The 13,758-nt window shown below is 39.4% G+C and overlaps 1 protein-coding gene across 2 annotated transcripts in view; it reads left to right on the forward strand.

The window, feature by feature from the left end:
* The window catches only part of tmtc3 (transmembrane O-mannosyltransferase targeting cadherins 3), a 111,113-nt gene that overhangs the window by 34,825 nt on the left and 62,530 nt on the right, over nt 1–13,758 (forward strand). For both annotated transcript variants that reach the window (XM_039761785.1, XM_039761786.1), the window contains exons 6-9: nt 496–595; nt 808–923; nt 10,450–10,622; nt 13,489–13,741. In XM_039761785.1, coding sequence (XP_039617719.1) covers nt 496–595; nt 808–923; nt 10,450–10,622; nt 13,489–13,741 — 642 coding nt within the window. The remainder of the gene's footprint in view (nt 1–495; nt 596–807; nt 924–10,449; nt 10,623–13,488; nt 13,742–13,758) is intronic.

The raw sequence follows: 13,758 nt of genomic DNA on the forward strand, positions 1-13,758 counted from the left end.
AAACCTTCCCATTTTATTGATAGCAGTAGAATAAATGCTACTAAAATATCAATTTTATTATGCAAGTATCAAAATTGATTAAACATAAGTCTAAAGTACGAAAAAAATCTCTATCTGTGTTAGAGCGTAACAGATAATTTTGTCAACACAGTACAGTATTGCAAAGTATCATGTGGTGAAATTGCTTTATGGAGGGTTAGTACATGGCATTTGGTAATTTTGATGATGGGTTGAAAAGTAAACAAACATCATGGGCTGAATATTGAAATTTTTCTTATTGGTACAGGCAATGCGATCTCCTTACTTTACTTTGAAAATGCAATTATATATAGCTGTTAATCATAGAACATTAAATGAGGACTAATATCAGTAACACTGTGGTAAAAGCGAGAGGAAATGCACACATTTGTACTAATAAAGCATGAAATAGACTAAGTATATTGTTAAAAACTGTCAATAGGCTTTTTCACTTTTTATTTATTTATTTTTTGCTAGGTTACTGGTGTTGTTGGTAGAGCTGAACTTTTATCATCAATATTTTTATTAGCTGCATTACTAGCATATACCAAATCTAAAGGATCTGACAATACTATTGGTAAGTTCTTTATTGTCTAGTGCCAGTTGTGTTATCTATAATCTGTGTACAATATTATACTTTTTATACTACTTTTTATGCTTCAAAATGTGAATTTCTGACCCCTAAGTAAAGTTAATGAAGTGATAGATTAACATAGTATATAGGTAAACACAGTTTATGTATGCAGGAAAATAAATGAAAGCTATAACTAATTTTGTTTTGTATTGCAGTATGGGGTCCCATTGCACTGACAGTGATTTTAGTTGCAATAGCAACTTTATGTAAAGAGCAGGGGATAACTGTCATTGGAATATGCTGTGTCTATGAAGTATTTATAGCTCAAGGGGTAAGAACACATACACTACATGTTTTGTACATGTATTTATTTCTGAATTTGTTTTTAGAGAAAATGTACATGAATTCCAGTCTATTTGCATGTAATATTTAAGGAATCATTTTTTTATAGTTTGCAGTTCTCATAATTTGTGAAGATACTGTTTTAATCATTTCATTGGTTTTAGTGATTCGTTATTTCAGTTTTTGCACAATATTCTCCTTTCTTTTACAATTTGAGTCTGGCTCTAGTTTTTTTATTTAAAACTTGCATTTGTTTTTGTTTATTTTGTGCCGTGTTTGCCCACATTATTGTTTGTTCATAATTGACACTATTTTGACTTCCCATTGTTAGGGGAGCCTCTTGCGTTAGGGGTGTGTCCTCAGAGGCCATAACCCAAAGTTAACAATGTGACGGGTTAAAAAGGCACCTTTGGAAACACTTCTTTATCCAGGTTTGTGGCTTCAAAAACAACCCTTTTGTGCCTTTTGAAACCTTTTTACCTTTGCTTCTGTAATTTTTGACTTAAATTTTGTCTTGCATTTTGGCCTAAGGAACATCTGACTTCTTAGTTTTGACTTTTCTTATTAATTTCCCTAATATATATTAAGGAAATTAATAAGAAAAGTCAAAACCAAGAAGTCAGATGTTGGTTTTGTTTTTGGGTTGTTTTTGAATTAGCTGTCAGCCACATTAGCTGGGAAAGTGTTTGGTGCTTCTTCAGTTTTAAAGGTATTTTTCATCATTTTCTCTTCCATTTAAAAAAAAAATAAATAAATACTTCTGCTCATACATTGATGCTGTGTTCACATGCTATGGGAGTTTTCAGAATTACTGGTACAGTCTGTCCCAAAATGACATCTGCTTTCCCATTTTAATTGTGTTCATGTCAGTTTCTGATTTGATTTTTTTGGTAGAAATAAAAGCTTGCTGTTAATTTGCTACTTGGTCTTTTATATTCAAATAAAATTAAGCTTAAAGAGTAAAGTAAACCTGTTGCTTCAAATACACATTGGCACAAAAACCCATTTCTGTCTCATTAGTTTTTAAAATTTTTATATTAACTCTGAAAATAAATGTAGCACTGTTTTTGTCCCACTTCAAAGGGTGTTCACATGATATTTCCAACTGTGAAACTTCCATTTCCCTTCTCTCCAGGATCACATTAACACAGCAATAGTCTTTATAGTTTGGGCCAAGACCACCTTAACCCTTTATGACCTATGGGGTTTTGGGTATTATTGTGCCCAGATTACATACCCACAAATAAACTGATGTTATTCTGCTTCAGTCATTTGCAGCTCCTTTATTACTCAAGAGCAGTGAGTACACTCCAAAGTTTTAAAAGTTGTGTTTTTTTTTTAATTTAAATACGATTAAGGCAATATCTATTAAAGAAAACGCAGAAAAAATAGTGTCGAAAAGACTGAATTTTATAGTACGTAACATTTTACGATGCTCAAACCTTGAGTAAAATTTCTTTTTATGCTGTAATCCGTTAGCTGTCATGGCACCAAATTTACTGTCATATGAAAAAGTTTGGGAACCCCTCTTAATTCTTTGGATTTTTGTTTATCATTTGCTGAGCTTTAAAAGTAGCAACTTCCTTTTAATATATGACATGCCTTATGGAAACAGTAGTATTTCAGCAGTGACATTAAGTTTACTGGACTAACAGAAAACATGCAATATGCATCATAACAAAATTAGACAGGTGCATAAACTTTGGCACCCCAACAGAGATATTACATCAATACTTAGTTGAGCCTCCTTCTGCAAATGTAACAGCCTGTAAATGCCTCCTATAGCCTTTGAGGAGTGTCTGGATTCTGGATGGAGGCATTTTTGACCATTCTTCCATACAAAATCACTCCAGTTAAATTTAATGGCTGCCGAGCATGGACATCCTGCTTCAAATCATCCCATAGATTTTCGATGATATTCAAGTCCAGGGACTGTGACGGCCATTCCAGAACATTGTACTTCTCACTCTGCATGAATGCCCTTGTAGATTTTGAACTGTGTTTTGGGTCATTGTCTTGTTGGAATATCCAACCCCTGTGTAACTAACTTCAACTTTGTGACTGATGCTTGAACATTATCCTGAAGAATTTGTTGATATTGGGTTGAATTCATCTGACCCTCGACTTTAACAAGGGCCCCAGTCCCTGAACTCTTCACACAGTCCCATGGAACCTCCACCAAATGTGACGGTAGTTAGCAGGTGTTTTTCTTGGAATGCGGAGTTCTTCCACCATGCAAGCGCTTTTTGCTATGACCAAAATAATAATAACTCAAAATAACCAAAATAACTCAATTTTGTCTCATCAGTCCAAAACACTTGAATATTGCTTGTCTAAATGAGCATTTGCATACAACAGGTGACTGTTTGTGGTGAGAGTGCAGAAAGGGCTTCTTTCTCATCACCCTGCCATAGAGATAAATGTTCTTTGTGCAAATTGCGCTGAATTGTAGAACGATTTATAGATGCACCATCTGCAGCAAGATGTTCTTGCAGGTCTTTGGAGGTGATCTGTGGGTTGTCTGTTACCATTCTCGCAATCCTGCGCATATGCCGCTGCTCTATTTTTCGTGGCCTGCCAGACCTGGGTTTAACAGCAACTGTGCCTGTGGCCTTCCATTTCCTTATTCATTCCTTACAGTTGAAACTGACAGTTTAAACCTCCAAGATGGCTTTTTGTAGCCTTCCCCTAAAAGATGATACTGAACAATCTTTGTTTTCTGATCTTTTGAGAGTTGCTTTGAGGATCCCATGCTGTCACTCTTCAGAGGAGAGTCAAAGGGAAGCACAACTTGCAATTAACCTCCTTAAATACCTTTTCTCATGATTGGACACACCTGCCTATGAAGTTCAAGGCTTAATGATCTAATCCAACCAATTTGGTGTTGCAAGTAATCGGTATTGAGCGGTTACATGCATTCAAATCGGCAAAATTGCAAGGGTACCCAAATTTTTGCACAGCCAGTTTTTCACATTTGATTTTAATTTCATACAAGTAAATACTGCTTCACTAAAAATCTTTGTTTGGTAAACACCTTCGTACTCGAATGTTCCTAGGAAATGAAAGACATATCACTGTTATCTTTTTTGTTTTTAGTTGGAAGTAGAGTAAATTATGCTGGCTGAGAGGGGTTCCCAAACTTTTTCATATGACTTTAAATGCCATATACCATAACATTGCAAAATTATACAGTTTGGCACAAGGTGGTCCCCTGTTTGGAAACAGTGTGTCTCATTTTGGAAAAATTTAGTCTCTTGTACCCAAACAAGTATTGCAGTTGCATTTATACATTTTGTGTTTATTTTTTAGAAAAAAATATACACATACACACACTCTTCAGCCTCCCTGTTAAGGTCTATTCAGGGGTGATGAAAAAGAGAGTTCGGTTGATGGTCGAATCTCGGATTCAAGAGGAACAATGCGGATTCTGTCCCGGCCTTGGAACACTGGACCAGCTCTACACCCTGGCCAGGATCCTGGAGGAGGCATGGGAGTTTGCCCAAACAGTCCACATGTGTTTTGTGGATTTGGAGAAGGTTTTCGACAGTCCCTCCTATGGGGTGTGCTCCAAGAGTACGGGATACAAGGCTCGTTGTTACGAGCCATTCAGTCCCTGTACAGGAGGAACAGGAGCTTGGTCCGCATTGCCGGTAATAAGTCAGACTCGTTTCCTGTTGAGGTTGGACTCCGCCAGGGCTGCACTTTGTCACCGATTTCTGTTTATAAGTTATATGGACAGAATTTCTAGACTCCGCCAGGGAGTGGAGGGGGTCTGGTTCAGTGACCTCGGAATCTCATCTCTGCTATTTGCGGATGACGTGGTTCTGTTGGCTTCATTGGACAGTGACCTCCGTCTCTCACTGGAGCGGTTTGCAGCCGAGTGTGAAGTGGCAGTGTTGAGAGTCAGCATCTCTAAATCCGAGGCCATGGTTCTCAGCCAGAAAAGGGTGGCATGCTCTCTCCAGGTTGGGAACACATTGCTGTCTCAAGTGGAGGAGTTCAAGTATCTCGGGGTCTTGTTCACGAGTGAGGGAACAATGGAGCAGGACGTTGACAGATAATGCAGGCTCTGCAACAGTCCATCATGGTGAAGAGAGAGCCGAGCCAAAAGTCGAGGCTGTCGATTTACCAGTTGATCTACGTTCCTGCTCTCACCCATGGCCACGAGCTTTGGGTAGTGACCGAAAGAGCAAGATTGCTAATACAAGCAGCCGAAATGAGTTTTCTCCGCAGGGTGGCTAGACTTTCCCTTAGAGATAGGGTGAGGAGTTCAGTTATCCGGGAAAGACTTGGAGTAGAGTTGCTGCTCCTCCACATTGAGAGGAGTCAGTTGAGGTGGTTTGGGCATCTGGTTAGGATGCCCCCTGGACGCCTCCCTGGGGGAGTGTTCCGAGCATGCCCCACTGGGAGAAGGCCACGGGGCAGACCAAGGACACGCTGGAGGGATTATATCTCCTGGCTGGCCTTGGAACGCCTCAGGGTCCTTTCAGAAGAGCTGGAGTATGGCTTTACCAAAACAATTATTGATGGCGAATAAAGTATCCATTATTCATAAAGCTTCAATTGGTGATCTGTTTTTCTGTGTTAACCTCATATTTTTTCATACTTCTCAAACCAAGTGGGTGCGAGAGTAAAATGAGAGTAATATTGTGAACGCTGGCCCGGACACAGACACAGACAGACAGACAGACATGTTGTTCTTCACCACACACTGTTTATTTACAGACTAATATTTACAAAGTTACCGTGCTCTCACAAACCCCAGTGCCTCTTGCACCGATCCCCCAAAGTCCTGGCCGCCTCCTGTGCTCTCGCAAGCTTTGTCTTCCTTCCTCCCGACTCTCGTGCCAACTGCTGGGAGGCGGCCCCTTTTATGGGAACCCGGATGGGCTCCAGCTGCTTCCCGGCAGTCCTCCGCAGACACGCCCTTGTGTGGCGGAAGTGCCGGCTGCGCACCCGGAAGTCGTCCGGGTGTCCCCTGTAGTCTTTCCCCCCAGCACTTCCTGGTGTGGCGGAAGTGCTGGGCTCCAGGGCTGTTCAGGCAGCGGGGCGCCGCCTGGCGGTGGCCACGGGCCCCTACGGGGCTGGGCTTCCATGCCCCCTACCCGAGGCCCCCAGCGTAACCAGGATGGACGCCCCCTCGCGGTCTGGAGGAGGTACAAGCCCTCCTCTGGTCCTCCTGGGCGAACCCGGCCGAGTGCCTATATATAGATACGCATGCCACCTTCATACTTTTCAACAATCAATTCAAATTTACATGGAAAAAAACGCAAAATCACGTTGTGACGATGCAGGTTTGCTGTATGCTCCCATCTGCTGCCGGGGAGCCCTTGAACCCTACACCATCGGTAATGTGCTTACTGCTAACCTCATCGGTAACAACAAAGCAAGGGGATGGTGAAAAAGTGCAAAGTGCTTTTATTAAAACAATTAACAAAACAAGGTGTTCAAATTAAAGTGCAGTCTCCAAAGTTCCAATAAATAATCCATAAAATCAGAAGTGAAACGTGGAGGTTAAAAACAATAGAAAAAAGTCTTCTTAAAACAACGAAGTTAAATTAGAGCAGGAAGCATTCTTTTTTTTATAAAAAAAACCCAAGAAGAAGCCCGGTGCCTTTTTACCTGGCGGCCCCCCTGCTTCCCAACAGGGGAGTCACCCTACTTGCAGCTGACGTTAACTCTGCCTACTTCAGCTACTTTGCTCTCTCTCTCTCTCTCTCTCTCTCTCTCTCTCTCTCAACCTCATGTCCGTTCTTTCTTTTTCCTCCCCTTCTAGCCGATGCGCACTTCTGTTTATCAAGATAAGTAGCCCCAGGAACAATCATGAATGCGGACGGTCCCTCACAAGTGCACTTTGGTGAGAAACGCCCACATCGCTAATCTCCCTGACAACCTTCAGCCACATAACCACCACGCCCCTCACCAAGCTGCGGCGGTGATTATTTACTTTAAAGCTGGACTTTGACAGAGCTGTGGACCCGCTATATCACACACGTGAAAGTTCACAGAGAGTTATAGCGCGGGTTGTTCACTGAATGCTAGCAACTGGCGCACTAATGCTCGTGGGCAGTCGTGGCTTTGTCTCGAGAGAGGTAAACAAGGTTAGCAAGTGAGTCGTATTCCAAACAAAGGTCGTAATACCAAGCAAAATTTTTCGTGTCTAAACAGGACGTATACCAAGTTGGACTTATTCCAAAGCAGACGTATACCGAGGTACCACTGTGTGTATTGAATAGACAAACCAGGGATGAACAAGTTCTTTTCTACTGCAGTCACAGCTGTGACACACATAAACATCAATAATAACTCATAAACTTGCAATATTATTGCAACATTTTACTCACCAAAAATTCGGATTATTTGTAAATAAAATCCATCGTCCTCTTTCCTCAAAAACATTTCAATTACTCTGTCGTACGGATTATCCGTGCGCTTCAGTTCCATCATAACCTCACTTTCTATCGCCATCGAAGCTAATGCTGAAAGGCGAACCCACCCTATGGTATTTTTGGCATAAGTTTCAATTTGCTTTATGGCTGAAAATGTCCGCTCGACAGAAGCAGTGTACACAGGAATGCTCACCGCCAAATATACCAATGTGAACAGCTGCCCCATGCTCTCATTCAGATTTTTCTGATGATGGAAGTCAAGGAGATCAGTGAGAGATTTTCCTGCAAAATCATCCATGGCATACATTACAGTCAGTTCTGTTTTTAGCCTAGACAGATCAAAAAGCGCTCCGTGGCTCTTGTGTTAAAGTGGAGAAGGCTGCATGCGTGTAATTTTTCTTGTATTCCCGAAACTTCTGGGGCTCAAGGAGCGTGACAAACATCAGGTTTTCGTGGTCTTGAAATCTGGTCTGTCTCTGGCAAATAATATTGTCCAGAATCCTGCCATGGAATTGGCCGTAGTGCACGCAACGATCTTTTGCTCGGAGCGTTTGCGGTGCGTTCAGTGACCTCGGAGAGTTCCTCATATCGGCTTCTATCCAATCAGTGGGTCTGAATACGGTGACGTTGCCGTACGCCTGCTAGAGGGCCCTACTGACACCAACCCAAAATCTGATTGGTTGAAGCAACAGGTTAATCGACATTTATTCTGTGTTGGAGTGCCTCCACAACAGATTGTGAAAGCCTCTCTGCCTGGTAACAAATGATGGCTGAAATGTGATTGGTTAAATGCTTTAATACGAAACTCCGCCTCCCACGGCTATCGAGCTGCATTCTATTACAGTATATGGACAAAAATGCATTCCAGTTATGACCATTACGCGTAGAATTTCTAAATGAATCCTGCCCAACTTTTGTAAGTAAGCTGTAAGGAATGAGCCTGCCAAATTTCAGCTTTCTTCCTATACGGGAAGTTAGAGAATTAGTGATGAGTGAGTGAGGGCTTTGCCTTTTATTAGTATAGATGTATTTTTTGTATATAATGTTTTATTTATTTAGTTATTACTAGTGTTTGTTGAATATCATAACAATTTTATATACATTTATATTTAAAGTAATGTTTAGGTAACAATCTCTCCAGAAGTACTAACAGAGTGGTTAATGTTCTTTTAAATAATTTTCACTTAAAACAGTATTTTATTTTAATATGTTCTGTGTATTGTTTAAAATAATTTATGATAAGACCCTCAGCATTTGTAGTTGCTCAGCAGTTTCTTTATATTTTGGAAGCCTGTTCAAGGACACAACCATTTGAACAATATTGTTTTTTAGTGAAAGGACAGTATTGTAATGTTGCCATTATTTGATGATTTGCAATTAAATTGTGATGGATAACAAAAGGTATTACACTTCTGGTAATAATGCACCTCTCCACTGCTCAATATGTACAACAATAGTGTTAAATCAACTGTTTGTTTGATATTAACTTGTAATTTGGATATAAAACTGGTTATCATAGCTATCTATCTAAATAGAAATTTAAATTAAATTTAAAATGCAGTCTTTGTTAGTGGTGAACTAATGGCACCAGCATGAGTGTTTTGCAATGTCTAAATGTTGGGGGCTCCTTTTGTTAGACATTTTATAGTGCACTGTGTTATAATTAAAAGAAATGTTAAGAAAATGAGTAAAATAAAACACTTTTTGCTCCAAGGAATCTCCACAAAAGGAATGAGTTTATCTTGTGCAATTTTAGTGACTGGTTCCACACTTTATTTGTTAAAAAGCTGTAATATAAACATAAATTAATACAAATTAGCAAAGTTCTTCAAGTATTATCTTAAAGCATTAATTCAACATTACACTGAATTAACGGGAATGTCATGCTGAAGCGCATCCCGAAGCACGATTGCTGCATCTGTTGAAGATTTTGTCTGTTGCCGGGGCAGGGCAACCACAGGCTCAAAACGCTGCAGTGAGGCGCCACAGAAGTGAATCCTAAAAGATTTGTGGGTATGCTAGAAGTCCCTGTCTTGCACCCCAAAACACGAGGCTTAGTCTCAGCACTTTAGCAAAACCAGCTTTATTCAGCTTTAAACAGGAACATCAGGGTTGTTTGTTGTAGCGTGATCTGCCTCTCTCCTATACTCAGACACCTATCAAGATCTTTCCTGTTTGCTTTGGTGAAGAACCGCCCCCGTGCTGTGAGCCTGCCGTTGCCCTGGCAACAGATAAACAATCTTCCACAGATGCAGTGATCGCACTTTGGGATTCTCTTCGGTGTGTTGTCCAGTTGGAGGAGGTCCCAAGAGATTTTTAAAAACTAACATTTTCTTGAATGAGTGCCACATTAATAGGAATGTTTTTCTTGAACGAGAATCGATGAACCACATAAAAATGGCTGCTTCAACGTCTTCAAATGCAGCGGTTCGTATACATTTGGGACCTGAGGTTTTTATTCATTTTTTTTTTTTTGCTCAGCCTTTCAAGAAAGTTGACAGTGTCAATGGAGAAATTCCGAATTCACTGGCAACGTCTTTTTCTTTTTGCTGCAATCAAGAGCTACAAAAATGTAAAGGTGTTTTTTTTTTTTCCCTTAATTTGAACAGTTATCGTTTTTTTGTGTCTGCCGTTTCTATAGGAGGCTGACAATGAGTTAAATTCCAATGTATGTTTTTCAAATGTTGACAAGCAATAAGCAAAAGGTATCACTGAAAACCACCTAAAACAAAAACAACAAATTTAAATAAATAAATACAGTGCAAGGAAAGTCAGAAGAAAGAAAAAAAAATTGTTTCTGTTTGGGGATCGTTGTGCACAACTGAGCTGCGACCACAGAACTAACTGCAATGTGGATGATTCATTCTGGCATTTTGTTATAATGAAAGTATCTGCTGAATGTACTTTGTAGTAATGTGATTTCTATAGACTCGTGTCATATGGAGAAACTGTTGGGACCATAAAAATACTTTGTTGTAATGAAAATTTTGTTGTAAAGATATTTGTTGTAACTAAATTTTACCTGTAGTTTACTATTGTTAGATCCTTCATCATATATTATTCATTCATAACCTAAATCCTTAGTTCAAAACTGTAATTGAGATTTTATTTTATTCCATTTTATAGTTTAATTTGCAAGTCCTCTGGGGAGCAGTGTTACAGTTCATCAGAGGAAAAGATGGCCTTCCATACCCTGTACTACAGATGCTTCTGAAGCTAATTTTTCTCACATTCAGCACTTTATTATTAGTAATCATTCGAGTTCAAGTTATTCAGTCACAGTTGCCAGTCTTTACTAGGTAAGTATGAATTTCATATTGTAAAGAGTAGTGGAAGTAAAGTGGAACCAGAATGCTAAATCGAAAGCACATTTGTATGGCACCATTCATTTCTCTCTATTATAAAAAAAAAATCTTGGCAGGGAGACAAGACATGGTCTTCTCGGACAACAATTTGATGTCCCACAAGAGACGTTTAAATGTCATGCAAGACAAGGCAGTGAGACAGAAGGATGGCTGCTGTACAGGCTTTTAAATTCTCGTCGTGCAGATTGACAAAGAGAATATGCACCTTGGCAGAAGTAGCACAAAGCCAGTAGCTGATCCGTCCACTTCTCCCTAGCATGTGTTCAGCTCCTCCCTTCACAAAGCGAGCGAGAGTAATACGAAGTGGCAGGAGCATAGCGCATCTCCGGGGGGTTAGGGGTCTGGGGGACTGAGCCAAGCAATCAAGACCAGATCATCTCAGAGAGAGACATTTTGACGATACACAAGACTAGACATTACAACCTTAGGAAACAAAACACGTGAGACAGTGACTTTTGCATATCATTCCCAACTTACAATTTTTAAAACAAGTTCACAGACATCTAATGTAGCAGTTGTTGGAATGCTTTTGGCAGACACACTTCAGGTGCTCCCAGCTCTTAAAACAACGACAAGCAGAACACGCAGCTCGCCAGCAGTAGCAGCTGCAGCAAGCCTGCAGATGATCAGAGCGCATATCCTTGGCATGTGTTCAGCCAATACCCCCCACGCTTCAGGACACTAGCAGCAGAAACGTGAAGTGGCAAAAGGACAGCTGCTGTACAGGTTTTTAAATGATTGACACAAAGCGTGACAAGCAGAACATGCAGCTGGCCAGCAGCAGCAGCAAGACAGAAGCTGAACCAATTCACATCTCTTTAGCGTGCGTTCAGACCCCCATTTCACAACACGAGCAGCGTTATAAATCGAGCGAGAAAGAGATTTAACCATGCCTGGGGCAGGAAATAAAGGAAAAATATTGTTTTTACAAAAAGTTTTAAAGTAAAAATGAAAATCATGCATGTGTAATTCCCATAAAAATAATCTCTTTAAATTGTTTATCTGGTAAACCAAACCTGGGGTTGGGCTAGCGGAGCCCCCTAATACATTATAATAAAATGTTTTTAATTCATAATGGATTTCATTCTGTTGAAGTGACATGTACATAGTTGATTCAAAAAAGTCTTCAGATCTTTTCACTTTATTGTCCCTTTATTGTAGATTAAATTTTAAGTGGATAAATTTGCCATTTTTGCTCACCAATCTATACTCAATAACCCATATTGACAAAGCAAAAGCATGTTTTCAGAACTTTTTACAAATGTACTTAAAAATCAACAACTGAAATCTCTATGTATTCAAGGCCTTTTGCAAATTGAATTGATTAGACATACAGTAGCTTAGAAGAGTTCACACCTGTGTATATAAGAGACCACTCCAATGTTTGGGCTGTATGGTTCACGCCATTGTCATGCTGAAAAGTGTACAGTTGCCTCAGTCTAAGGTTGTTTGCAGTCTGGGGCAGTCCTTGTCTCTCATACTGAGAACCACCCCCATATTATGATGCTGCAGCTACCATAGTTCACCACAGAGATGATGGTATCAAGTAACTGATATCCAGTGCTTGGTCTTCATTAGATGTTGGACTTCATGGTTTTTAGTTGTTTTTGTTTTTTTCCTGGCATGCATTGCGAATTGTGTAACCTTATGTACACAGTTGTCTTTCTAAACTGTGCCCAATCAATTCAGTTTGCCTCAAGTGGTCTCTAATCAAATGCTAGACACGTCACAAGTATAAACCAAAACAGAATCCACCTGACCGCAATTTGTGTCAAGTTTCAACAGCAAAGGGCCTGAATACTTATATAGATGAAAGAGTTCAGTTTTTGATTTTTAATACATTTTCAAAATTTTTTTTTTTTTTTTTGCAAATAAAGGGTTGTGAGCCATTCTGCACCCCATTTAATGCAAAAGGATAAAAACAGACAAAAATAAAATTTGCAGCATGTAATTCCTTTCCTTAGGAAATTATTTGCTTCATTATAGCAGAGATCAGCACTCTTTGGTCTCAGGTTTGATCTGAACGCTGGCTTCAGCAATCTTCTTCTTTAAATATCCCAGGGGATAGAAGAGGTGAGACCTCTGATATCAAAATGGAAATGGTCTTTGTGCATTACTTCCTATGAGCTGCAAGCAAAACAAGAGTCTGTTACCAACCATGTCTCCCCATATGTTAGTGTCAGTGTCCATACCTTAACAATGCTTTGGAGATGTTCCTGATTTGTTTGTGTGCGGCAGCATTTAAAATATGTTGCTAGGATTAATTACATACACTTAATTGCATTGAATTTATTAATAACTAATTTGTATTTTTGCTCTGAAGGGCTATTTCTCAAAGAGGCAATAATGTGCTAAAAGTCTTAATGTATTTGTTTTTAACAGTCTATCAAAGGCTAACATTAAATTTGAAAAATGTTTTTAGAATTGCTTTCTTTCTTGATCACAGGAGGTAGAACAGAGCAGTATCTTTTACTATTGGCTGTTCTAGAAAGGAAACAAGATTAATTTTGCTAAAGTGTATCATGTATTGGAGGTTGCAATTTTAAAATAAAGTGTAAAAAATTAAAAATGTACCCCTTGAAATTATTTCTGAGAAACAGTTGCATAAACACTACATTTGAAAACTGTGTTGGGGTGTCCATAAGGTATGGGTGGATTTTTTTTGTTGTTTTTTAATTTTGTCTGTCAGACTATTAGCATTTCCATGTATTTTTAAGTAATTCTACAATATTGAGCATATGGGGAATACTTTGTTTCTCTCTGAGGGTTTGAATTAAATTTTGGTATTTACTTTTTTCAGGTTTGATAATCCTGCTGCTGTTAGCCAGACCCCTGCAAGACAGCTAACCTTCAACTACCTTCTTCCTGTAAATGCATGGCTGCTTTTAAGTCCTTCTGACCTCTGTTGTGACTGGACAATGGGAACTATTCCCCTAGTGGAGTCTTTCCTTGATATAAGAAATGTAGCCACTGTTGCATTTTACGGTGTTTTAGGAATAATGGTTTATAACAGCCTTAAATATTTTGGCCATTCATCAAAATCTGTTATAATGGTAAGATTTTATGTATT

Source organism: Polypterus senegalus, chromosome 8, assembly GCF_016835505.1.
Source record: "Polypterus senegalus isolate Bchr_013 chromosome 8, ASM1683550v1, whole genome shotgun sequence".
NCBI classification, from domain to species: Eukaryota; Metazoa; Chordata; class Cladistia; order Polypteriformes; family Polypteridae; genus Polypterus; species Polypterus senegalus.